The sequence below is a fragment of the Ahaetulla prasina genome, chromosome 2 (genome assembly GCF_028640845.1).
Source record: "Ahaetulla prasina isolate Xishuangbanna chromosome 2, ASM2864084v1, whole genome shotgun sequence".
In the NCBI taxonomy this organism is placed as follows: Eukaryota; Metazoa; Chordata; class Lepidosauria; order Squamata; family Colubridae; genus Ahaetulla; species Ahaetulla prasina.
The window spans coordinates 183,957,522-183,984,738 of record NC_080540.1 but is presented as its reverse complement, the minus strand read 5'-3'; the positions used below and the strand labels follow the sequence as shown (position 1 = coordinate 183,984,738).

Here is a 27,217-nt window from a genome sequence, read left to right as displayed (position 1 = left end):
GGTCAGGCTGAACCCAGAGTTCTGAGATCCAAAACTAGGAAGTGATAAAGATATTTGGGATTGTGTTGGTTTTCCTTATTCTCTTTTGTACGATATTCTGTTTATTCTTGACTCTTCTTTATTACGTATTTAAAATTTGCAAACTTAGCTACTTCGTGTCACCTGCTTGCCTTATGGCTGTTGTATGTGTTAAAAAATTTGAGTAAAATTCTTATTTTAGATAAGAAAAATGAAAATTTACCATACCTGATATGTATTTGTATAAACCTTTTTTGACTAATAAAAACTTTTTGAATAAAAAAAAAAAAAAAAAAAAAAAATGCCCCGAAAATTGTCACCTAAGCAAGTCCGCTGGGCCTAACTCTTTAACTGCTTTAATTTCTCTCTGCGCTCCCTTCCTGGAGGGGGGGGGAAAGAACTTTATGGCAGATGCCCTCTCGAGACTACCTCAATACAATAGTGATCAGGCAGAAGTGATTTGTCCAATTGTCCCTTCTAAACTATTGGCGGCCCCAGCAGTCACCCGGGAAAATGGAAAGGGAGAGTGACCAATCTTTAAGACCAAACCCCAAGCATAAACCCAAGAAAACAAATCGGACAATGAGGAAGACAATGTTGAGAAGGAAGTGGACCACCAAGGAACTTGGTGGGAAGGAACCCATGATTGGAATGTACTGCTAAAAGATAAAAACTGTTCATAAGAAACAGACACCCCCACCCCCTTCAAAGAGGATGGGGAGTTGCATGTATATAAGAAATCATTACACCACTACAAAAAAACATAATACCAAGGATGAAAGCCTTCCTGAATGGTTTTGGGTGAATATTAGAGGAAAGAGAAATGATATTGCTATAGGCATATACTACAGGCGTCCCATCCAGGCAAAGAAACTAGATGAACAATTTACTATTCCATTAATTAAGGTATGCAAGAAAAATACCACTGTAATAATGGGGTACTTTAATACCCTGACATCACCCGGGAGATGCTAGTGAAACTCTGAAAAATGAAAATATTAAAGCCCAGAGAGAAAGAAAAAAAAGCAATGCAGGTCAAAATAGGCAAAAAATTATTATGAAAATGCTTTTCCACTTTAGATGAGTTCAAATCTCCAGGATTATCCCAGAGTTCTGAAAATCTGAAATTCTCTTGAATTTCATCTTAGCCCTAATTTTAAGCAAACAATTTGCACAATCCTCAACAATACAATCATTTAGTGAACCTCTGGACCATGGTTTCTCAAGCTTGGCAACTTTAAGATGTGTGGACTTGTTCCCAGAATTCCACAGCCAGCATGTAAAGAAATTTTTCAGAGCTCCTAGAGCATTAGGAAAGTGCCAGAAGACTGGAAGAGTTGATATGGTTTACATGTGCAAAAAAGGGAAATCCATTCATGTCTTTCTAAAAAGGTTAACAAGGTATCTCTTCCTGGCCACCATTAATGGGCTGGAGAAACTCTGAGAATAAAGAATACATATACATAAAAAAAAGTAATTCTAAAAATTCAAGCAATGATAAACAAGATTCCATTGAAGGAAAAGCTAATGGAAAAAAGAAATTACATTCAGTAGGAATTCCTAAAATGAATATCTTAAAAACATAAGGAAAACAAGGAAAACAAAATAGGAAAGGTGAAAAAAAGACAATGTGACTATATAAAAATATTAGTGAAGAATGAAAAGAAAAAAATGGTGAAATTATCTACTTTGATTAGAGATAACAGATTAGACAGTTATATAAGAGATTGGAAACCATTTGTGGACTTTCTAAACGTGCTAAATATAATAACAGATGGTTAACAGAGGGATTTGAAGATTAGTGTAATGTTTAGCTCATGTTGACTGCTTTTTCTTTTTTTTCTTCTTTTATATATGTTTGTGTGTGTGTGTGTGTGTAAGGGGATAATTTATTAGTTTTTCTTTTCTTTCAGCACTCAGCCAGGATGGATGCTACATGTTAAATCTAATTGGCCACTTTTTCCTCCTTTTTTGTAAACTATTTTTTTCTTTTTTGTTATTGTTAGGGTTGAATGTATGTTTTTGCTTTGTTTCCTTTTGTTTGTTTTACTGTTTTGTATTTTATTCTCTATGATAAAACAATAAATTTAATTTAAATAAATTTAAATAAAAATATACAAGAGGCAGAGAGAAGTTCAGGCTACCAAGGAAGAACACATGCAAATAATTATGAATTACATAATGATGTCAGATAGAGTTAAGAATGAGAATGTATGCTAATTACAAATAGTGGCATTCTTCAGATGTTCAAACGAAAAGTACAGCATTTGTATCCTGGCTACTCAGTAAAGATGAAAGAATAATGGAAAAATATGAAATAATTATATAAAATTGCTGTGACTAATGGCTGGCTTTGGTAGATGCCAAAACCCACCATTTTAGCCCTGTCTCAAAACTCTCCCTGAACTATCCTACACACTTTCCCTGATCAAACCCAGAAAAAGCAGAAGCCTATTTTGATCAGCTACAGGTATCAAAAATGCAGGTGGAAAGCCACAAACGTATCAAAACTGTTTGGAAAGAAAGGGAATACGTTCTGATGGTGATTTAGCTTTGGGTATTAAAACCAGACCAACTGTTTGTATATGTACAGTTTGATTGCTGCCAGACTATATTTGATTTTGTAATCAGACAAAGAATTTTGGCAACATAGATTGTTGTTTCAATCTTCAACTTGCTGACTACAGCTAAAAACAAAATTGATTCTCTAAAAGAATATTTTGCAAAATTTGCTGAGAGTCAATCACACAAAATTACCAATCCTGCCAAGACAAACAATCTGTGCCTGAATTGTGCCCCACAAATAGCCAACAAAGGAAAGGAGGACCCTACCCCAGAACATGGTCTAATGAAGGGAAAGGACAGAGAAAGTCTCACAAAGAAAAGCTAGAGGCAACCTCAAAGCTGGGAAGCTTGTAAAAGGCAAATGTCTACTACAAAGTAGTCAGGTAACTCTGCAAAATAATAAATAACATAATAAACAGAAGCAGATGGGAATTTTTAAAAGTTATCTTCCAGAACCTAAGCCAGTCATTTTGCTGTGAAAGACAACTGATGGATTTACAAAATGGGTTCCACCTAGAAAAGCTGCAGTTGAGTCCTGCTGACATTTGAGCACCTAAAGTCCTCAGCCTGCTCTTGAAAATAAAACCTTTCCTAAGCATCTTTTTGATCTTCCCCATTACTGGCTCAATTTGGCCAAGAAGATACTGGCATTTTGACATACACATGTAACACTCTCCAAGCAGACAACTTCAAGCTTCACAACACCTTAACAACATGTTCTCCAAGTCTAAGCAAACAACGTGCATGATTCTTAATAATACCATAATTTAATGAACCTCTGGACCAGGGTTTCTCAACCTTGGCAACTGGTGTAGACTTATTCCCAGAATTCCCCAGCCAGCATGTAAAGATGTTCTTAATGATGTGACATTATAATTTCACCCATAGAAGATATTAGCTCTGGCTTAGTTCACTTTCTCATTCAAGTAACATCTGAATCTACCTTCTGCCCTCTGGATTGCTTGCTTTCTGCCCACAGCCCATTACCATTCAATTTTTTCTGTTTCCCGTCCCTGCATCAGATCTTGAATTTCTGCCCGGCACTGGTCTTGATACTTGGGGTGTTGAGCCAGATTGTATAGAATCCAGGACAAGCCACTTGCTGTAGTGTCATGGCCTAAAACAAGACAAAAGTCACATGGAAACTGTCCAGGGCAGGACTGCATGATAGTTGTCAAAAGGGATCCCATTTGAAGATTTTTGTTTAAGATAAAAATGCCAAGGATTCCAAAGAAAATTATTCTTCTTTTACATTTGACAAAGTAGACCATAGCCTACTTCATGAAGAATATGCACCAAGACAAATTCCTTGTGTGTCCAATCACACTTGGCCAATAAAGAATTCTATTCTATTCTATTCCATTCCATTCTTGGTAAGCTAGAAAAATGTGGGGTAGAGAACATCACCACCAGATGGATTTGTAACTGACTGACAAACCATACTCAGTGAGTATGGTACTACATCTATTGTATATGGAGGGAAGTAAGCAATGGGGAACCACAAGGTTCTGTCTTAGGTCCAGTACTTTTCAATATCTTTATAAACTATTTAGATAAAGGAATAGAAGGGGAACTCATTAAATTTGCAGAAGCTGGTTCATATTTAATGATTGTCCACTAGGACTCCAAGGTCCCTCTCACAGTTAACTGCTATTAAGCAAGGTTTTACTGCTATTAAGCAAGGATTTGTATTTGTATCTTTGGTTTTTCCTGCCCAGGTATAAAACCTTGCTTTTCTCCACCTTAAATTTGTTGGATAGGGCCCATTGTTTAAGTCTGTCAAGATCTTTTTGGATCATGAGCTTGTCTTCTGGGCTGTTGGCTACTCTTGTCAGCTTAGTGTCAGCTACAAATTTGATAAGTTCCCCTTCTATTACCTCATCTAAGTCATTTATATGAAGATATTGAAGAGTACTGGGCCTAAAATGGAACCTTGTAGTTTCCCCACTGCTTACTACCCTCCATATAGATTTAGTAACATTAAGGACTACTCATTGAGTATGGCATGCACAGTGTGCACCAGGCGCCAAATGCAAGGTGCATGTATGTGCGCAGTGCATGCCAAAAGAAGGCATGGGGTAAGCGGAACAGCATGCGGGGGGGGGTGATCAGCTGTGGTGCACAATCTTTTTTTTTACTTTTAAAAGCATTTTTTACAATCTATTCAGCCAAATAGGTTGTAAAAATGCTTTTAAAGGAAAAAAAAAGGCTCTGACAATCAGGCAGCTCAGCTGTGATCATCAGAGCCTTTTTTTACCTTTTAAAAGCATTTTTTAAAAGAAGTGGCAAGAGGGCAACCGGGCAATTTGGTGGGCATGGGCGGGTGGGGCAGAGATTTTTGCTACCAGTTCTCTGAACCACCCGCCGTCATCGCTACCGAATTGGCTAACCCGGTCCGAACAGGGAGCATTTCACCCCTGCTATAGTTTCTTTTTTGCTTGAAGACTGATGCAAAGAAGGAGTTAAGCAAGTCTGCTTTCTCTCTACTGCCACCTTCTCTCTTTAGTGGACTGATTATTTCCTTGACCTTTTTCTTGTTATTTATATGTTATAAATTGAAAGAAACTTTTTTATTATCTTTGACTTTTATTGCAAAACTACATCCAGTTTTGATCACCACATTACAAAAAAGATGAAGAAGTGCAGAGAAGAGCAACTAAGATGATTTAAGTCCTGGAGATTAAAACATATGAAGAACAGTTGCAGGATTTGAGTTTGGTTAGTCCAGAGAAAAGAAGGACTAGGGAAGACATGATAGCAATATTACAGTATTTCAGGAGCTGCCACAAAGAAGAGAAGGGTCAACTTATTTTCCAAGCACCAGAAGGCAGGAAAAGAACACTAATCAAGGAGAGAAGCAACCTGGAGAAACTTCCTAACAGTGAGGACAACTAACCAGTGGAACAGCTTGCCTTGAGAGGTTGTAGGTGCTTCATCATTGGAGGTTTTTAAGAAAAGACTGGACAGTCACTTGTTAGAAATGGTACAGGATCTCCTGCTTGAGCAGAGAGATGGACTAGAATACCTTCAGTGTCCCTTCTAGTTCTATTCTGTTCTGTTCTGTTCTGTTCTATTCTATTTCTTCATCTGATTTTCATTTAGTAATGGCCTATATGAATCATAAGGATCTAATTGTGCACATTCTTCTAAAATGTCAGTGAACAAGTCTAACAATTAAAGGGACACAAGCGGGGTGAAATTCAAAATTTTTCCCTACTGGTTCTGTGGGCATGTCTTGGTGGGCATGGCAGGGGAAGGATACTGCAAAATCTCCATTCCCACCCCACTTTGGGGCCAGCCAGAGGTGGTATTTGCTGGTTCTCCGAACTACTCAAAATTTCTGCTACCGGTTCTCCAGAACCTGTCAGAACCTGCTGAATTTCAACCCTGGACACAAGTCAGTTTGGTATGATCCTTCTGCATCCAGAACAGGGCAGGGACATTGGTTTTGAAAGATAATCATAGTTCCAGAAGCTGAATGATCTTAGTTGGATAGGCACAGTCCAAAGACCAGGTACTGTAATCACTGTGGTCTGGAGAAGAGGGCCCAGACACTGGAAACCACAACTGCTTTTGGGTACAAATATCAGCCTGTTGCAACTCATGGAAATAATCAACTGATAATACAAGGCAAATGGACTGCCCCACAGTTTGGGCCTTAATTCAAAACATTGTACTTAGGAAAAGTCCTTTTCCAGGGGCCTGGCATGGGGAAGAGATGCAAACATCAAAACTGGGACAGCACCAGATAAGGCAATGAACAACATATAGCCTCTACATTGAACAAGCCATTGATCAGTCAAAGCGGAAGCCACAAATAACTCTTTCCTTCTAAACTTGCAGCATTCTTGCAGCTTGGAATGGAGGCCCCATTTCCCCAGTTTTTGTTTCTGAGAAATCCACTGCATGCATGAAATTCATTCACCCATCTCACCTTCAAACATGAATGTGTCAGCTTCAGCTGCTATGTCTTCATCGGACAAATGTTGACCCTCTTCATCCTACAGTGAAAAAATCAGATATTTATTGAGACAAGACAGCCTGGGAATCTCACTATGGTAATGCTGAAGTAGAAGTAGAATTGGAAGAAGAAGTAGTGAAAGGATGTATGATCGCATGGGGTCAAAATATTGGACATAATATAAATTTATCAGATTGGGAGAAAATATGGAACAGAAATTATAAACTAACCAAATCAGCAGCATACAAAGAAAATGCATATAAAATGTTCTATAGGTGGCACCTGCCCCCTTCGAGATTAGCGAAAATGTATCCCAAAATGTCTCCCATATGCTGGAAATGTAAAAATAAAGAGGGAACATATTACCATATCTGGTGGTCTTGCCCCGAAGCACGTAAATATTGGTTAAAAATTAAAAAGTGGCTACAAGAAATCACGAATGAACAATTGGATTTAGAACCCGAACTTTTTTTATTGGGGATCTTTAAAAAAAAATACGTGAAGAGTATAAAATATTTAATACTACATATATTAACTGCTGCTAGGATGGCCTTCGCTCAATGTTGGAAACAGCCATGTGTGCCCACAGAGAGACTTATTGTACAAAAGATTATGAATTGCGCAGAAATGGACAAACTAACTTTGAGTCTGAAGGATAAGGAGACATCAGTATTTTATGGTATATGGGAATGGTGGTATGGATGGATGGAAAGGAGATAGGAATATTTAGTTACTAAACATAATCAATAGATAAAATAAGAACACAAATATGTATAATTTAATGTTTGTCATTATTGCATGGATTATTATTAGATGAAAAACACCACAAATAAGCTGTTAAATGATATAAGCCTTCCCCCCCCCTTTTTTTTATGTTTTTAATGTAAAAAAGTTTAATAAAGTTTATTAAAAAAAAAAGAAGAACAATGAGCATTCAGATGTATCCAGACAATTAAACTGCCCTTTGCAAACTAGGAAAAGCTTTTTTTAAAAAAAGGTTAATAATTACTGCAGTTTTTCAAATGGTGAAATACTGCGGAAATATTAGAAGTTGATAGGGTTCCATATGAGACTAAGGCAATAAGAAAAAAAATATCTTGAGCAGAGCCTATTTTCTATCAGAAAAAAGAACTTTGCCTCTTGGTCAGGGATCCCATGACATTTTTTACCCAACATTTTCTGAAAAAGTTGGAAAACCCCTGAACTAGAGAAGCTCATTTCTTCATAGCATCTGCTTTATATTTTGTTCTTTTTTGCTATTCTCATGAGCTGGAAAGCAAATGGGAGGCTAGCATTTTTTAAAGCTGTCTGGTTAAAATCCTTCTTTAACCAAAACAATTTCAAAACCAGGGAAGGAACATCACAATACTGAATTCTGATAACGATTTTGACTTTTTCCTCAAAACATTTAACCTACACATAAATCCTCCTTCATTAAAATCTGTTTCATGAGAACCTTTATTACATTTATTCTGTTTTTCCCTAGCTTCTTCCAGATTGATGTTGTGTACCCTTCCCAGGCAGCTGAAGTGCTATATTTTCTTCTTATGTTTCTTACTTCTTGAAGAAGACAACTTAAAATGGAAGGCTATAACCCAGCTTACTGTGTAACCTAGCATCAACACACGCTTGTATGATTTCAAAAGAATTAAGAGTTCAATGTCCAGGGGCCCGGTAGGAGGGAATGAGCACTGTAGCTAATCTTCTGTGCTGGAAATACAAATCAGAGTGCATTTACTTTGTTTAATGAATCCTATGTGCAAACTTAAATTAAATATTGTGCTTATATTGCAAACAGGAATAGAGGAAAAGCTGAAACCAGCTGTTGTTTAAAACAGTTGAACAGTTAAAGTGGGGTACCAAAAGGTTCCGTCTTAGGCCCAGTACTCTTCAATATCTTCATAGATAGATGAGGGAATAGAAGGGGAACTTACCAAATTTGTGGATGATACTAAACTGGAAGGAATAGACAACACCCTAGAAGATAGGCTCAAGATCCAGATGGGTCTTGACAGACTTGAACACTGGGCCCTCTCTAACAAAATGAAATTCAATGTAGAGAAATGTAAAGTCTTACACTTAGGCAAAAAAACCCAAAAGTACACATTTAGATTGGGTGAAACCAGGTTTAATAGCAGTAACTGTGAGAGAGATCTTGGAGTCTTAGTGGACAATCAGCTAAATATGAACCAGCAGTGTGCAGCAGAAGCCAAAAAAGCAAATGCAATCCTAAACTGCATTAACAGGGGGATACAATCAAGATCAAGTGAGGTACTAATACCACTCTATAAAGCCTTAGTAAGACCACACCTGGAATATTGCATGCAGTTTTGGTCACCACACTATAAAAAAGATGTTGAGACTAGAAAAAGTGCAGAGGAGAGCAACCAGGATGATTAGGGGACTGGAGACTAAAACATATGAAGAACAGTTACAGGAACTGGACATGGATAGTCTACTGAAGAGAAGGACCATGATAGCAGTGTTCCAATATTTGAGGGGCTGCCACAGAGAGGAAGGGGTTGAGCTATTTTCCAAGGCACCTGAAGGCCAGACAAAGAATAATGGATGGAAACTGACCAGAGATTCAACCTAGAAATAAGGAGAAATTTTCTGACAGTGAAAACAATCAACAGCTTGCCTTTGGAACTTGTGGAAGCTTCATCACTGGAGGTTATCAGGAAGAGATTAGACTGCCATTTGTCAGAAATGGTGTAGGGCCGTGATGGCAAGCCTATGGTATGCGTGCCAGAAGTGGCACATAGAGCCATCTCTCTGGGCACACCAGCCGTCACCTGTTGCTTTTCTGGATTCTGACGCACACGTGTGTGTTAGCCTTTGCACTCGCATGCATGCCAGAAACTGGAAGACCAGGTGACCAGTGTGCATGTGCATGCCAGAAACTGGAAGCTCAGCTTCCTGGCGCGCATGTGTGCACCGGGGAATTGCTCTTCCAGTTTCCGGTGCTCCTGTGCATGTGCGTCAGAGAGGTGCTCTTCTGGTTTCCGGCGCCCGCACGCTCCCATTTCGGCACTTCGAAAAGGTTCACCAACACTGATGTAGGGTCTCCTGCTTGGGCGGGGGGTTGGGCTGAATGACCTACAAGGTCCCTTCCAACTCTGTTAATCTAATCTAATCTGAAAAAGAGTTAAGTACATACATACCTTTGCCGACAAGAGAACATCAATGAAGTCAATGGTTTTGCCCTGCTTTGATATCAGCCAGACATTCTGGCCCAACCGGTTAAGTGCCATTCGCCGTTCCTGAATCACATTCGCTGTGAAATGATGCACAATTTTACATGCACGACGGAAACGGTGGCCTTGGGGTGTCAGGTAATAAACCCAGTCAGATTGCAAATACAGTTTATTGAGTCGCTGCACAACAAGAGAACTGAGCTCCAAGATGGCCGCAATATAGTCACTTAATTTCCTGGAATGTATCCAATGATTTTGTTATAAGAAAAAAATAAGAGAGATTCAATAGAAACAAGCACTTAGAATTTAGGAATATATTTTTTCCTAAGAAATACAAGTAAGTCTTAACATTGCTCAGAGTAAACCATTGGTCTGAAGAACAGAATGTTAACATATCTATGTAATACAAATACAGTAACTGTTCTTTGTAGGTTTTTTTTACACTTGTAACATTCATTAGACAACGCTAGTATGTTAGAAAAATATCTATGGTAAGTATTGACCTGGAATTCTTTTTATTTCCTAATATAAATATAACAGAAACATATGCATTCATCAGAAAGCCTCAGTTTATTTGATGAATCTAATTTCCAAAGGATTGACAGTGCAATTCTATGCATATTTATGCAAAAATAGCTAGTATGTTGAGGCTGAAATGTGGCAAAAGTTATTCTGTTTATGATATTCTGGATCAAAGAGATCATTCTCACCACTTTGAGAAATGCGAGTTGCTGTTCTGAAAATGCCGTCTCAAATATTTTTAATATCTCACTGTAAAATAAGAGTTGGCTTTCTCTAAGAAAATATTCCAGACACATCCAAAATTACTAAGCTATTGGGAATTTTTTTGAATGAGTAAATAAAAATGCTGTAGTATTACTATTTTTAGAGAAGCCCTAATGTCTGAATGCAATTTTATTAGCATTAAACTTTCTATAAAGGCAATGATTATTTCTAAGTTTAGGCTCCCAATCTGGGGCAGAGATTCCCACCACTTGGAGGCTGGGGATACACATAACATGTTTGGAGAGGATAACAGCTTTGATGCAAAATGCCTGGATCCATAACATTCTCTTTTTCCCAATTGATTTTGGGGAAATTGTTTGGGATAATTCTTTATTTTTAAAAATGATGCTAAGCTTAGTTTAGGATGTAGACTACAGATTTCATGTGTTTCTTGCCTCATCATGTTGAAAAACACATGCCAATTATTTATCAAATGAAGTTTCAAAAAATTGAGTTTGCACCCTCTGTGTAGCCCTGGCTTCAGTATGCCCGCATATTTGGAAACAGAATTCTGTTATTGGCCTCGAAGAATATAACATATATGCATGCTTATCTTCCTTTTATTGCACTTCTTCATGCTGCTGATTTACTTACTCTTGACAGTTGCTATTATAGCTGAAAACACATTTCTGCAAGCTGTCCAGAGTCATGAGGCTGAGGTGCTTAAACATGTCAAGAGAAATAGGGCCTGCTGAGATCAGTTTGTGCCACTTGGCCTGTAAAAAGATGATAAGCAATACATAAAACCTAGAAAATGAACAAAATGATATCAAAGGCAGATGTGATTCAGGATGAGCAAAGGGCTATTATGCAAATGCCTAGGAAATAAACCAAGGAGAGAGAATACTGATACTTCACATCAGGGGTGAAATCCAGCAGGTTCTGACATGTTCTGGAGAACCAGTAGTAGAAATTATGAGTAGTTCAGAGAACCAGCAAATGCCACCTCTGGCTGGCCCCAGAGTGGGGTGGGAATGGAGATTTTGTAGTATCCTTCCCCTGCCATGCCCACCAAGCCATGCCCACAGAACTGGTAGTAAAAAAAATTAATTTCACCACTGCTTCACATCTGCATAGTGAATATATAAAGAAGGTAGATAGAACAGAGAGATGGAGAACTACACAAATTTATTTTACATTCTACAGAAGCCATTCAATCATTGATGATGATGATGACGTTACGCTTTCAGTCATGTCCGACTCTTAACAATTATCTGGCTATCTCTCTCTCCACATCTTGTATAAACACAAATATACATTTAAATAAAGCATCAGCAAATACATGTATGTAAACTGTGTCTACAATAAATGAAATAAAATACTGAGTTAGTATAAAACCATGATAATAAAATTGCCCTAATATGGCACCACAGACTCTCAATAGGATAGATGCTATAGTTCAATATCTAAGGAAATTACCCATCTAATTTCTTCAGTTGTGGCTGCAAAAATAGGTCATATTCAATATATGTGCATGGAAAACTGTTCAGATGTACATCTAGATAGACTGCACCAACAATGCATTTAATGAGTATGGAAATGGGAAGAATGAAGTGGGGATGCCCAAGTTTTAGGAGAGCTTACATGCATGATGTCTGTACTCTGATTGAAGATTTTCACATAAGGCTTCAAGATATCAAAATGAAAAGCAGGAGTGAGCAAACGCCGGTGTCGTGCCCACTTTGTCCCACTGCTCAGTAATAATCCATCTCCTGTGGTAAGAAAAATGATTGAGGCAAAGGATTGATTGAGGCAAAGTTCCCCTTCACCAGAGGAACTGTCTGCATCTTTCCATACAAACTAAATCCGACTTCTCCAATTTGGTATTCTCTAGATAAATTGGACTACAGCTTTCAGATTTCCCAACCAGTAGGCTATACCAGTTGGCTATTTAGAGATTTGTGATCCAACATATCTGGTGCAAAACTGGCCTAAATCACCAAATCTAAAAAATAGCTTATTGAAGTAGCTCTGAAGATGGACAGTAAATATAGCTATTCTGCCTTGGATCTATCAGTGTGTCATGCCCTCTCTCAGAGCCTGGTTTGCAGGAGGAGGAAGATTTGGAAATAAGACAGTGAAGGCACTCCAGGGGCCATGGACGATGCTGTCCTGGGAACCTCAGGCATTGGGGAAGGTGGTCGACCAGGCAGAGAGCTGCCTGCCTGCATAGACACAGAGGAGCAGTGGTGCTGATAGACAGCCTATCTCCTCTGATGAGGAACAACTGTTTACTCCATTGATCCTAGCACAAGGATTACCAAGGCTACTCGGGAGAAGGTCACTCCATCCCTGCTTACAAGGAACACCTGGAGGGGAGTAACTTAAGAAGAAGCTGTGGGGAGTTAGTCTTTGCCAGGAACACTTCTTTGCTTTGGCTTACACTCGCCTGGCTTTGATTCGTGCCTGTTTGCCTTGCCTGGAAGATTGCTCTTTGCATTTTGGTTTGGACCTAGCCCTTCTCTTGTGGTCTGTGTTTGGCCTCTGCTTCACTGGGGCTTTAAAACTGTTTCTTTTCTGTGACATGTTTCTGTCCTGAGGACTGCCTTTGCATTGTGCCTGGACTCTACCTGGTGGATTGTACTTGGAAATCTGGACTTTGCCCCATTGGTGGAATTCACATAATTTAACAACCAGTTCTCTGCCCTAATGACCTTGTGACTGGGTGAGCATGGCCAATTCAACATCACTCACATCAAGGGGTGCCACGCCCAGCCCTTCCCCCCACAGCCAGTCCTTGCTTGGCCTGAGAAGATAAGGCTGAGGCTGCTGGAGAGTGCCTGTTGGTGACAGACAGCTAGCCCTACTTGGGTTCCTAACTGCAGCCAGGCTGATATGCAGCCTTCCAGCTCCGTACCTCTATGTCCACATTAGGCTAAGCTCAAAAAAGTTGGGAAACCAGCCATTTTCACTTAGAAGGTTCCATCACCCTGCAATCTGGCTGCTTTGGGGATCATGCATTAGCAGGGCCGCATCCCATACACTCTTCCCCCCCACTTTCATGCAAAGAAATGAAAACCGATTTTGCACTCCGGGGTGCCACCAAGCTCTCCCCCAAGTGTTGCAATGCAGGCAGAATGCGGAGGAGGAAGCAGACTTTGGCTGCTTCCAACCATGAAAAAGGCTGCCCCCACCCCATTCCCTTCTCTGCCCTGCTTCTTTCCCCTTCCATCTCCCCAATAAACTGGGGATCGGCAACCAGAGAGCAGCAGGCTGGGCCGCGGGGTCCGCATGGGAAGGCAAGCAAGCAGGCTGGACCATGGGGGCTATGTGGGAGGCCACAGGGGTGGCAAGCAAGCAGGCTGGGCCATGGGGACTGGGAGAAGGCTGCGGGGAAGGCAGGCAAGCAGGCTGGGCTGTGTAGGCTGCGTGGGAGGCAGCTGGGCAAGAAGCAAAGGAAGGCTCACCAGGCAGAGATCAGCTGGGCTGCCTGGTCAAGGCAAGCGAGGGAACCAGAGAGCAGCAACAGCTATGCTGCGGGCATGACTCTAGGCAATGGCCAAGGCAGGCGAGGCGACATCAGGAGTGACTGGGAGAGGGGGGCCCAACCAGTGATGTGATCAGCCAGTTCGCTGAACTGCACAAAATCTTAACAACTGGTTTGCTTGAATCAGTCCGAACAGGCTGAATCCCACCTCTGCCTTGCCCTGAGAGCATGCTCCTTGTTCTGTTTCCCTCCCCCAATACTCCCAACAAAGAGTCAGTCAAAGGCCTTCTTTTCTAGTTTATTTACATAAATAAATGTTCTGGCCACGTCTACCCACACACCTGTCAAGTCTTTGGAGATAACTAGGAAATTATAGATAAGGCCAGAGTTACTTACAAATATATTCTTCCCTCCATTGAAACAATTTGCCCGCGCAAATTCACTGTTTTGTCCAAGACAAAAAGCCAGGAAGTTTCCACCTCCTGCTTTATAGCCCCTGTGGATGTCACTCCATGACTCATCATTCTTTGACTTTGTCCCAACACCACCTCTGCTGCGCGCGCTGGTCATGTCTGCGCAGTCTTGCATCAAGCCAAGATTGTTCTTGGGGCGTTGCCAAATCAGAAGAAGGCCCGGGGGAATCAGGCCTTGCCAGCCCCTCCTCCTCCTGGGTGGGTGCCAGGGAGGGAGAGGGCCCAGGAGAAGCAGGCCTTGCCAGTTCCTCTTCCTCACTTTCTGAATCATCCCCCAGGATTCCGAGTCCGGGAACCTCAGTCAAAACACTCCTACTCTGTGAGCTTTCTTTGTACTATGGGGCTGTTTGGGAATTGGAGTGGCTGCCTGCAGCGTAGCGTGGGGGTAAAGCCTTACTGATTTGTTGGAGGCCCTTTGGCTGAAACATATATTAAGACAGAGGTGTCAAACTCGCATCATTATGGCATTGCCACATGACTTTTTTCCCTTCACTAAACAAGGTATGGGCATGGCCAGTATGTGGCGCGTCCAGCCCACAGGCCATGAGTTTGACACCCCTGTATTAAGAGAAAGAACTCTCTAGAGGCCTGCCTGGCCTTTACCACCTAGATCATAACACAGTGGCTTGTCAGAGACAATATTTCAACATACACAAAACAAATCATTTGAACTAACTACAAAGTACATCTTGGCATGTGCTCCACCTATCTCATAGATACCCTGAGCTATATAGTTAGTACACATGAAGTAGCCTGACATAGCCAGGATCTAGAGGACCATAATGTGGAAGGGTTTTCTACAGAACTATAGAGATTGAAAGCATTATACATTACACAAATGTATTTCAGAGAGATCTTTAATGCTACCCTGGGGTAAATATAAAATCTTGGAAGCTGTAAGAGGATTTTTCCAACCTCATTTATATTAATTAAGGTAGAGTTTCTCCCAATGATTTGAAATACTTCCCAGATTTCTCTCCACCAGGCTTAAATTGTCAGCTAATCCACCTGCTGTCTTTTGACTGGTTTTCCCAGGTCTTTCTCTCCCCCATACTTTTCCCAACTTCCATTCAAACTATCACAGTAACGATAAAAATGGATGGAGAGGTATGGTGTATGTTAATATAAACTGGTTTTTCCTGTTTTCTTTTACTTATCCCGTGACTTCAGTTTTGCTAATGTAACACTTTTACTTTTTTCTGGACTACCTGTATATGCATGCCCACCATGCTATACCATTTCAGGGGAAGCGACTTTATGTTGCTTACCCTGAAACAATATAGCATGATGGGCATGCATGTACGTGTAAGTCCTCACTTAATGACCATTCATTCAATAACCATTTGAAGCTACAATGGTGTTGAATGGACTTGTGACCAGCCTTCAAAGTTCCAGCTATTCCAGTATCCCATTGGTAATGTGGATAAAATTTGGGCCCACTCACATTTACAAGCCCCACCACTGCCCCTCACCCCCAGCTGACTTTTGTCATTGTCTTCACTCTTCACTGGGCTTCGCACTGCTGGGCTCACCCATTCTCAAAATAAGGCCCTGGTTGTGTTGGTGCAAAAGAAGGAAGAGAGACACATGAAAGAAAGTGCAACAAAAGAAGGTTCCAGCCAATAGTGGCATGTGGTGGGAGCAGGGGCAGACAGGGCCAGATGGTGTGGGCAAAAGGACAGAAATGGGGGAAAATGGGGGGAGCTGAAGTGGAGACAATCCCTTACCTTCTTCCAAGAATGGCTTGGATCCAGGTTCAACAATAGTAATTGGGATTGCCAGAACCGCTCTGGAGCAGTCACATGACTTTTTATTCAAAGATTGCAGCATTTAGCAATGGAGTTGCCAATCCCAATTAGGATTGTTAAGTGAGGACTACCTATATGTCTATGAGTAGTACTTTTCTTTAAAAAATCATTTTATGATCCTAAAAATTCTGTTGCCTGTCATTGTGTGTTAGAGCGATTTTGCATAAAGATCTATTAATAAAGTGAGAGGTATTTTACCAAGCCAGGGCTTCAGGAAGCCATAGAAGAATTTGTCCTTGGGAGCAGTATCAGCTGCAGAGAAAAACAGAGAAACAGTTTTCCTGCTGCTCTCTTTAAAAACAGTAAAATAGTTCCAACCTCCCAGTTCTGAGAATAATGTCCCTAAAATATTGTATTCCTCAGCAGACATATATGAGCCAACAATGTGTGGTGGCAGCCAGAGAAGTCGCATTAACAGAGGAATTCAATCAAAATCAAGTGAGGTACTAATACAGGGGTGTCAAACTTGTAGCCCATGGGCCCCATGTGTCATGTGCTGGCTTCATCCCCGCCCAGTTTAGTAAAGGGGAAAAAAGTTCCGATACATCATGTGTCGACACCGTGACGAAGCGAGTTTGACATCCCTGTCAAACTTTATACCACTCTATAAAGCCTTAGTAAGAGCACACCTAGAATACTGTATCCAGGTTTGGTCACCACACTATAAAATAGATGTTGAGACTCTAGAAAGAGAGCAGAGAAGAGCAACAAAGATGATTAGGGGACTGGAGACTAAAATATATGAAGAATGGTTGCAGAAACTGGGCATGGCTAGTCTAGTGAAGAGAAGGACCAGGGGAGACATGATAGCAGTGCTCCAATATTTGAGGGGCTGCCACAGAGAGGAGGGGATCAACCTGTTTTCCAAAGCACCTGAAGGTCAGATAAGGAATAATGGATGGAAACTGATCAAGGAGAGATTCAATCTAAAAATAAGGAGAATTTTTCTGACAATGGGAACAATCAACCAATGGAACAGTTTGAAACTTTCAAGAAGAGACTGGACTGCCATCTGTCAGAAATGGTGTAGGGTCTACTGGGATGGGGGGTTGGATTAGATGACCTATAAAATCCCTTCCATCTCTGTTAATCTGTAAAAATTAGAAGGCAAGTGGTCTTTCCTAAATGCTTATCATATTACTTGACTGGCAAGTGTCTTGCCCTTTGAACCTTAGCAATCATTAGCTCTTTGCCTGGCTAGCAATGAGCTAGCCTGGGGCAATGCCACTGCAGGAATTAAACAATAAGAATACAGTTGATATTATTGATAGGTCTGTCATGTCCAGCTTATATTAACAGAGGAAGAAAACTTCCTTGGAGGGTATTTTCTCCATGTATTTTCTTTGCATCATTTATATAGGCTTTGTTCAAGTGTAACATCACTAAAGCTCATGTTTGAATGTGTTTCAAATTCCATTTTTAAATTCTGCAATCAATCTGATACAAAAGAGGAGATGTAGGAAGCAAACGCAGTCAAATTTCCCTCAATATAGCCAACGTTAAAATATTTTGCTCCATTCTGCATTTGTAAGTTGAGTTTGATTTCTCCTTTAATTGTTAGCTTCTTCTAGTTCCCTAGTGTCCAATTTTTAAAGTCTTATTTAAAAAAAAGAAAAGTAATTTCCCATGGAAGGATTCTTTATAATTAATTTCAAAATCTTATTTCTAATTTACTTGGACTTTTAGTCCATTTTCAACTTTCTAAAATAAAAGTTTTGCTGTTTATTAAAAAAACATTTAAGTCCTTAAACTTTATTTAAACTGTCTTTTACCAAGGACTGAAAGAAACTTCCCCGATAGTATAAAACACATCATTCCAAATATTCTTAATAGCAGAAAACAAGCAATTTCCAAAAGTGATTAAAAAAAGAAGTGTAAGAAGTCAGCATTCTTTCAAAGGCCCCAACTAAGGTTTAGCTCTTGTCTCCCAGAGCTCTAAATCAGCTGGAGACTGTCTTGCAGTCTCATGAGGAGCAACTGTCTAAAGCTGTTGTGGCTTTAGTTAATAATTTCTTCCCCAGGAACCATCTTAAGTTCACAATTTCTTCCCCAGCAGTTCCAACATATCTTTCGATCATAAAGGAACAAATGCAATCCATAGAATTCTTGAGTTCTTGGAAGTCTTCCAATCCAACCCCAGGAATCCTCATACTATCCCTTGAAAGTAGCCCATGTTGAACTGCATAGTATAGTTAACCATCAGGAGTTAAACTAAAGGAAATATTTTATGACATTTGTACTATGTCATAATCTGCTTTATGATAATTTTTACATCATAAAATGTTTTATAAAGTTTGCCAAATTTCAGTTCTATGGGAGACCTGGGATTTTAGACACTTCCTATAAGCTAGTCCATTTGAGGATGCTTGGTTCAAAAATTTTGGCTCTATGATGTGCTGTTTCACTCAGTTAAATGTTACAGAAATGAGAGTTTTAATAGTATGTAGGCAGATTAACACAAATCCAAATTATGAAAAAAAAAATCCCACAAACCTTAAAATTAAGGTTCCCAATTCTTTTTTCATTAAAAACCTGTATTTTAGCATATTCAAATAAATAATCTTAACACATAGGTGAATCCATTAAAAATAAATTGGTCAAAAGGCTGAATTTCCTTGATAAGATGCTTCGTTTCCCCCTAAGCATTATATCCTTAGAGAAATCACAAAAACTAGATTTGGGCTTGGGGTGAAGCTCCTAATCTGAACCTCTCTGCAGCAATGTGAGATTGTCTATTGGTTTGTTTTGGACTCAGTGATGCCTGCCACAGAGATTTATGAACACTTGCTTATGGCCTAATTATATGGTTTTATCTACTTGTGATTTCATCCACCTACCTCATTTAAATTAACCAGGTCTTTTGCAATGTGAATTCAACCTGGACACTCAGCCAATGCCTACAGTGCTTTATAGAGTCTCCACCAATTAATTATGGACTCCCCCCATCTATTTCCAGTTTTCCCACCATTCACCACCACAGTACCTGATGCTGTCATAACTTGCTTGATATAATCAGGATGAACCAATGCCAAGACTGGCATGAAGGGTCCCAGCCACATCATAAATGTCGGGGAGAAGGTACTTACAATCTCAACCAATTTGGCCAAACCCTCTTCAGTGGGTGGAATCTGCAATGAATAAAGGCACTGAATGCTGGTGCAAGCAGGAGGAGAAAGTTATAGGGCTAGTTGGCTGAAGAAAAAAAAGAGACTGGAGAAAGAAGGTACCCTATTGAATCTAGTGTTGAGGTTATGTATACCTGTCAAAAGCAGGCATCTATAGTTCTACTAAAATCCATTGAGCAATAGAAATGCAGGCCTGGAGCCCTAGAGACAGTGACTAAGAATACAATCATCTCCTTTCGTTTTCATCAAGTCTTAGGCAGGCTTGTCCAAGTACAATCTACAGTTCCACTAGGTTCATTTTGTAGATGTTTTTCATGTCCTTTCAGTTAAATAGTGCCATCTATGATGAGCAAGGAAGAGTGCTTTCTCTGTTGTGGTGCATGCTCTTTGGAACAGCATCCTCCTGATTTCCATGTGTCACCCACCATTCTGAAGCCCTCCGGTGGGAGGCGCGTGCACATCCGTGGTGGAACTGAGCTCGCGTGCCCATAGAGAGGGTTCTGCGTGCCACCTGTGGCATCATGACTCTAGCTAGATGCCATAATATGATAAACGATCTATGGTATTTAAAATATGATTACAAGGCACATATCAATAAGTAGTATTATATTTTAAAAAATCAATTGCAAAAAACATGGGTTCCCTCATTTGTGGGAATTTTTATTCTTGGAGAAAAAGTAGAGAAAATGAATTCCATTAAAAAGGATGTTGATTTGCAATGAGCATTCTTCTTCCTTCTTAGAAAAGACCCCATTAAATGCATGCTAGAGAGTCACTGCTGCTATCTCTTTCTTTTTTTCTTTGCAACAGCAATAGAAATAAGATTTAGATCTATATAATGTATAATTATATAATTAATTATATAATTATATAATGTATAATATAATAGCTTACAGCACTTTCTAAGCATTTACAGTGTCAGCATATTGCCCCCAACAATTTGGGTCCACATTTTATCAACCTTGGAAGGATGGAAAGCTGAGTCAACCTTGAACTGGTCAGGATCAAACTCCAGGCAGTGGGCAGCCTGCAATAATGCATTCTAACCACTGTGCCACCAGGGCTCTTCTGTGCCACCACAATCAATAACCTGGCCATACAAGTTGCCCAGCCAATTTAACAAAACGACACAAGGTAGTATGCAGAGAAGGCCCTTTTAAAAACATCCCCATCCAGTAGTGGGATTCTGCCAGTTCTACCCAGGTTGGGAGAACTGGTAGCTGGGGCTGCGGGAGGCTCCGCCTACCCGCCCGGATATCATTACGTCCTTTTTTAGTGCTGTGTGCATGTGCGGTCCTGCGCATGTGCGGAGGTGGCGCACGTGGAGGTGGTTGCTCACATTTGCGAATTGGTAGTTAAGATAAGTCAATACTACCTCTGACCGCAAACCCTGGTCAAGTCAATTCCCGGCCCGGGCCACCTGCCCAGCCTTCTTGCTGCCGCAGAAAGCCCCGGCCAAGTGCTGACTCATGGGCTGGCCTAAGCTGCTGCCACTGTGCTTCTGTCCCTGGTCTTGCCTGGCTAACTTCACTACTGCCACATCTCCATCGCACATGGCGCTTGTGGCCTAGCTGCCGCCCCGTTCCCGGACTTGCCTGTCTTGCTTTGCCGCCAGCACCGCAGTTCCATTTCTGTGATTCCTGGAGCTTCCTGCTTGCCTCTGAATGCTGGCTGAGAAGTTACATGGCCATGCTAGCTGGGAAAACGCTCTCTCCCCCCTGGCCAGGAACCGCACGGCCATGCAGTTCCTGGCCAGGGGGGAGAGAGCGCTCTCCCAGCTAGCACGACCCTGCTGAGAGGACATTTGCCCCACTGGTCAGGAGGCTGCTCACCTGCCTGGCCAGTGTCAGAAGAGAGGGAGGCAGAAAAGTTCAGCCAAGTCTTCTCCTCCTGCTCAGCCTCAAGCAAACAGGCACATGCACCTCAAGTCCCATCCTGTTCTTTGTGCCAGCCATGCACCCCATTGCCTGCTGGTGCTGGTGCTGCTTGTGGCCAGACCCAGCCAGGAGGACAGCCTGCTGATGAGCTTCAGGCTGGCACTGTCCTGATGTGTCCCACTGTTCTCCTGGCCCATCACCACCATTAGCGCTCTCTTTTTTAGGCCGGCCGAAGCTGCTCGGAAGGCTGCTGCCACAGCCTGTCTTTGCTACTTAAAGGCAAATTCCAAGGCAGGAAAAGTTTGGGCAAGTCGTCTCCTTCTCAGCCTGAAACACACAGAGAGCATGCACACATCTCACAGCACTGGGAGCTTCTGCGAGGAGACGGTGCGTGGACACGCACCATCTACTCGCAGAAGATCCCGGTGCCATGAGGTGTGTGTGCCTATTTGCTTGAGGCCGAGAAGGAGGAGAAGACTGGGCTGAACTTTTCTGCCTCCCTGTCTTCTGACACTGGCCAGGCAGGTGAGCAGCCTCCTGACCAGTGGGGCAAATGTCCTCCCAGCGGGGCCGTGCTAGCTTCAGGCCGGCACTGTCCTGATGTGTCCCGCCACAACTGTTCGCTCGCTGTTGGACTCGCCAGCTCCAATGGTTGCAGCTCCGTGCCCCCCCTCCTCCAGATGTGGTGAGCCCCAAATTGGGACTTGACAGCATGCTTTTCACTCCAAGCAGCCTGGACTTAAAAACACATGGCTGGGTAGAGGAGCAGTCCTTCTTAACAAGCTCAAAATTGAGTTGCAAGTCTGGGTTCCCCGCACGAGAGCTGGAAGTCCGGTACTCCGGCGCACTCATCTCTGTTTCCCTCTATGACCGGTGTTGGAAAAAGCCTGCCCTTGCATGGCTGCAGCCAGTGTGGGGAACTCAGGCTTGCAGCAACAGTTTTGAGCTTGTTAAGAAGGACCGCTCCTCCATCCTCCTCCATCCTCCTCCATCCAAGCTGCTCCAGTCCGGGCTGCTTGAAGTGAAAAGCATGCAATATGCTGCCACTCCTGGGATTCCCTGCATGAGCACTAGAAGAAAATTGGCCAAGGTCCCAATGCCTGAACTGGCGAACTTTTATTTTGCCAGCCTAAGGGCGGAGGGGTGAGGAAGGTAGGAAATTGCCCTGTCTCTGCAGGATCGGTTATGTGACCGAATGGGCGTGGCCAACGACATCATTCACAGCAAGGTGCTGCTCCACCTTGCTGTGATGTCAAGTTGGCCATGCCCACCCAGTCACATGACCACCTAGCCACGCCCACCTAGCCATGCCCACAGAAATGGTTGTTAAATTATTTGAATCCCACCACTGCCCCATCCATCCTAGAGGACTTTCCTCCCTCTCTCCATCTGCTTCACTTCAAGTTTGAACACTTCTACTACAAGATCCAAACACTCCTGTGTTTGTCTGTTTATTTTTTAAATGGCACCAATGTCTGGAGAAATGCATGTGTGCACAGATATGAAGTTTAATTTTTTTTAAAAAATGTGCAGCTGGTCACAACCATCTTTCCATGTTATTGAATGCTATTTTAGAAATCCATAATTTCTTTCTATCCAGCAATTAACTTTCCAGCAATTCTTGTTCTGACTATTTCCCTTCTACTGGAATTGAAATATGTAGTATCCTTGTGACTCTGTCTGTCATAGGGTTGTAGTATGATGTAGGAGAAGCATCTGTGGGCAGCATTTCAGATCTCCTTGTGCAAATAGATTTTTTTTTTTATTGGCCAAGTGTGATTGGACACACAAGGAATTTGTCTTGGTGCATATGCTCTCAGTGTACATAAAAGAAAAGATACGTTCATCAAGGTACAACATTTACAACACAATTGATGGTCAATATATCAATATAAATCATAAGGATTGCCAGCAACAAGTTATAGTCATACAGTCATAAGTGGAAAGAGATTGGTGATGGGAACTATGAGACGATTAATAGTAGTGCAGATTCAGTAAATAGTTTGACAGTGTTGATGGAATTATTTGTTTAGCAGAGTGATGGCCTTCGGGGAAAAACTGTTCTTGTGTCTAGTTGTTCTGGTGTGCAGTGCTCTATAGCGTCATTTTGAGGGTAGGAGTTGTTCAGATGTTTAGTTGTTTAGATGTTTAGATGTTGGAATCTTTCCATTCCTTATACTAGCTGGACTTACCGTTCCCACATGGCCTAGGAACCAATTGCAGCGAGGCGGCTGTGGGAAGCTGCGGAGTCTCTGGCAGTTGACATAATAACAGTAGCAGATGTCAAAGACTTTTGAACACTGTTGGATGAGGAGGACCAGCAAGCACAGCAGCAGGCTGGAGATAACCATGGTTCGGAACAGGGTTTTCTCCACAGCCAGTTTCTCTAGCAACAAGTCTGTGAGGGGCAACATTCTGGGATAAAAAGAAAGTAGATGAAGCATAGAACAGAATTCTTGGAATAACTTGTACATTTGGCAAAAGAAAAAGACCTTTGATCATGAATTAGAGCAGCCACCTTCAAATCCCACCTCCTGTAGGAACCCAAGTTAAAGCACCCCACATTTAGTCTAATCAATGGAGATATGATAGCAGTCTTCCAATAATTGAAGAGCTGTCACAGGGAAGAGGGGGTCAATTTATTCTCCATAACACCCAAGGGCAGGACAAGAAGGAATGGGTGGAAGCTCTTCACAGGAAGATTCAGCCTGGAACTAAGGAGGATTTTTCTTACAATGAGAATAATTAAACAATGGAACAGCTTACATCCCCTAGTTGTGGAAGCTCCATCGCATGTCGGCACCCATAATGCAATGTGCGCCCACCTGTGCATGCACGCATGACCACCCCCACACTCCCCTGTGCATGCACACATCCCCCTGCGCCTGGAAAGCCTGGCTTTCCTGCACCAAACTTTGCCGCCCCAAAGCCTCTAGCTGGAGTTGGCCCACCTGTCCTGGCCAACCGCTCTGGGCTCCCTGCTCTGCACCTTTTTGGTACATGGGCCCATTGCTCTTGCCATTGCTGGTCTTCGCATGCGCATGCACGCCAGAAATAAGACCAAGTAGCCGACACGCATGTACATACTGGAAACAGGAAGATCATCTTCCTGGAGCATGCATGCGCAATGGCTGGCTGCTCTTCTGGTTTCTGGGGTGCCTGTGCGTGTGAAAACCAGCTGGCATGTTGGAACCCACAAGAGCAACTGGCAATGGCTCCATTCCAGCCAAGATTCACTTCTGGCACATGTGCTATAGGTTCACCATCATGGTACTAGGCCATTATATGATCTCTCAACACCTCTCTATACTGTTGACCAAGGAAGTCTCTTGAATTATAGTACAGTAATCCTTTTGTGAGATGACAACCATGTGTAATCTTTAGTAAAACTAAAGAGCTGGCAAAGTGTCTCCAAACCAAAACTTCAGTTGGCTTCCATCAGCTCCTCCAAGCTATAAGCTTACTTTCCATGGCAAAACAACCATTCCAGCAACAACCAAGATTGCCACTAAGCTAGCATTAGCAGATTTCTGAAGGAATGGCCATTCTGCCTTGCTTGTGTTGAATCTGAGCCTGTTTTTCCTATCCACACCCTGTAAGCTTGCAGGCACTGGCTTAGAACTTTCCTTGCATCTTCTGTTTGGCACAAGACAGAAATGCATAACTGATTACCAACAGTAAATCAGTAGAGGACCATTCCAAATGGGTCCCTGTGAGTACTGTGCAGGATAAAGGAAAGGACTAAGCCTTGTGATATCACATTATGGACCTCTTCCCCTTGCTGTAAATGTTTGCTGTGATTTCTCTGATGTTCTTAAAAAGAATTCTGCTTCTTTTCTTATTTTTTTCCCTGCAATTTGTTGACATTCTTGTCTGACATTGCAGGACATTAGAAAACTGCACTCAGTTATATACATTATCCTTATTAGCCAAGATTTTCATCATTCATCTTTCTTTGGATTCCATCATAGCTTGTTTTAAAATCCACGTGGATCTTTTCTTTTACATTTTGTGAATATTTTCCCACTTTAGTTTTCTTGATGGATTATTTGAAAACAACTACAGCAAAGTCAGATCTAATTAATATTCAAATGGAAGGCAATCTGAATATTCAGATAGTACAGATAAAGAAGAAGGATCTGTGACCTCTAATAGAAAAAGTCAAAAAGCACAGTAAAGAAATGGGACTAAAATGGGACTAATAAGGGATACCAAACTAGTGACAACAGGTAGAACAACCAACTTTAGAACTGATAATGAAAATAATCATATAATGATAATGATAATAAAAGTGGTAGTTTTTCCGTTAGGATTAATTAACAAGAAAGGAATTGTTAATAAAGAAATATGCCACAGACCTATATTTGATGGAGTAGCCATAAAAGAACTTGGAAAAGATATTGAGATGCCATGATGTATCTATTAGGTATACATGGATTGTCTGTGGATTCTCTGTTACACACTATGAAAGTGAGACTTGGACTTTGAAGATGGGAAGAATATTGACACTTTTGAATCCTTGAACCTTGGAGAAGACTCCTGACAATACCATGTGCATCCAAGAAAATAACAAATATATCACCATCAAACAAATCAACCCAAAGTTCTATTTCAGGCAAAAATGACCGGGTTTATTATTCTACTATGGACACATTATGCAAAGACCTAGCTCTCTACAGAAGACTCTATAGAAGACTCTAATGCTGGGAAAGGTGGAAGGAACGAAAATTGTGCTGTTGCGACCAGTGAACAATGACCTGATAGCATATAATCAACCAATACCCATCCATCAGAATTGGGACGCTGCTAAGGTTACACTGACTATTACATTCTGTTTATGTGAAGCCAAAGTCTATCCCTAGAGATAACAGCAGCAGCTAATATGGCTGTAAATCGACCCTTGGATTGTCCAGCAGTAATTTAGCAGTCGTTAGCGCCAAGCCCAGCGAGAATGCATTGTGCGAACGAGGCACACGAAACCTCGGCAACAGGTGGTGAAGCCCTCCCCTCAAGAAGGGGCAAGTAGAGTGGTTCCAGCGCTTCCTTACCTTGCCGTATAACGCTTTATTTACTCCTGGGCTGTCGTCTTCTTTACGTCTTCCAGATGGTAAGCAACCTCGGAAACATGCTGAGCATGCTAACCGAGGATCATCTCAGCCTCCGCCGTGCCGCTTCACCCGAGGAAAGCTAGCTGGAAAGATTTTGCCCCCTTGTGGCTAGCTATTACCGTACCCTTCCTACTTCCTCGTCAAATCCATTAGCAGAAGCCTCACTCCGGCTGTTTCCAGAGAAGGCTTTTATTGGACAATCGCTCTGCGCGCTTCAGTCAGGGAATTGAACAAGAGGAGTGGAGAAAACCGATCTAAACTTGACCGTTTTCAGCGACTTCCCGGTAGTACTAATCACAAAAGGCACTGTGACTCCTTCCAGCTTTCCATTCATACAGTCTGTGATGAAGAAAAGTCCCAAAGGTCAGCAGTGGAAATCCGCACTGCAGGTTTCAAACGGTAGACTTTTCTTACCCCACTGGTGAAAATTCCCCCAATATCACAGAGCATTGCATATTAAAATTCTCTGCTGGAAATGCCCAGTGCTTTCTCCATGTTTTCATACCAGAAAAAAATGTTAAAAGGCAGACTGCACAATACCTTTTTTTTTAATTGAAAAAGTTTTAACAAACAAAAACATTTTTCCCCCTTCCCCCCACAAAACCCCTCCCCCCTCCCCCCCAGCTTCTCTGGTCAATCACAAGGTATTGTTATACATAAACCAAACATAGAGTAAAATTTTCCCTACTAATCCAATTAACCTCATCCAAATCTTTTCATTTCCCAACCCCCCAATTACATAAAATAATACTTCCTAATTATTCAAAGGCAATCTGATATTTCTTAATCTGATAGCTGTTTTGTAAATAATCAATCCATTTTTTCCATTCAATTAAATATCTTTCCTGCGTATTGTCTTTCAAAAAAGCTGA

The 27,217-nt window shown here is 41.5% G+C and overlaps 1 protein-coding gene across 1 annotated transcript in view; it reads right to left on the bottom strand.

Moving 5' to 3' along the window:
* LOC131193242 (ultra-long-chain fatty acid omega-hydroxylase) overlaps positions 1-26,405 on the bottom strand; it is a 78,305-nt gene extending 51,900 nt beyond the window's left edge. Inside the window, exons 1-8 of the mRNA XM_058173239.1 lie at positions 26,286-26,405; positions 23,430-23,652; positions 19,219-19,363; positions 12,112-12,239; positions 11,122-11,243; positions 9,709-9,976; positions 6,518-6,584; positions 3,571-3,700 (exon numbers count right to left, since the gene is read on the bottom strand). Coding sequence (XP_058029222.1) covers positions 3,571-3,700; positions 6,518-6,584; positions 9,709-9,976; positions 11,122-11,243; positions 12,112-12,239; positions 19,219-19,363; positions 23,430-23,651 — 1,082 coding nt within the window. The 5' untranslated portion in view covers position 23,652; positions 26,286-26,405. The remainder of the gene's footprint in view (positions 1-3,570; positions 3,701-6,517; positions 6,585-9,708; positions 9,977-11,121; positions 11,244-12,111; positions 12,240-19,218; positions 19,364-23,429; positions 23,653-26,285) is intronic.
* Positions 26,406-27,217: the final 812 nt, after the last annotated feature.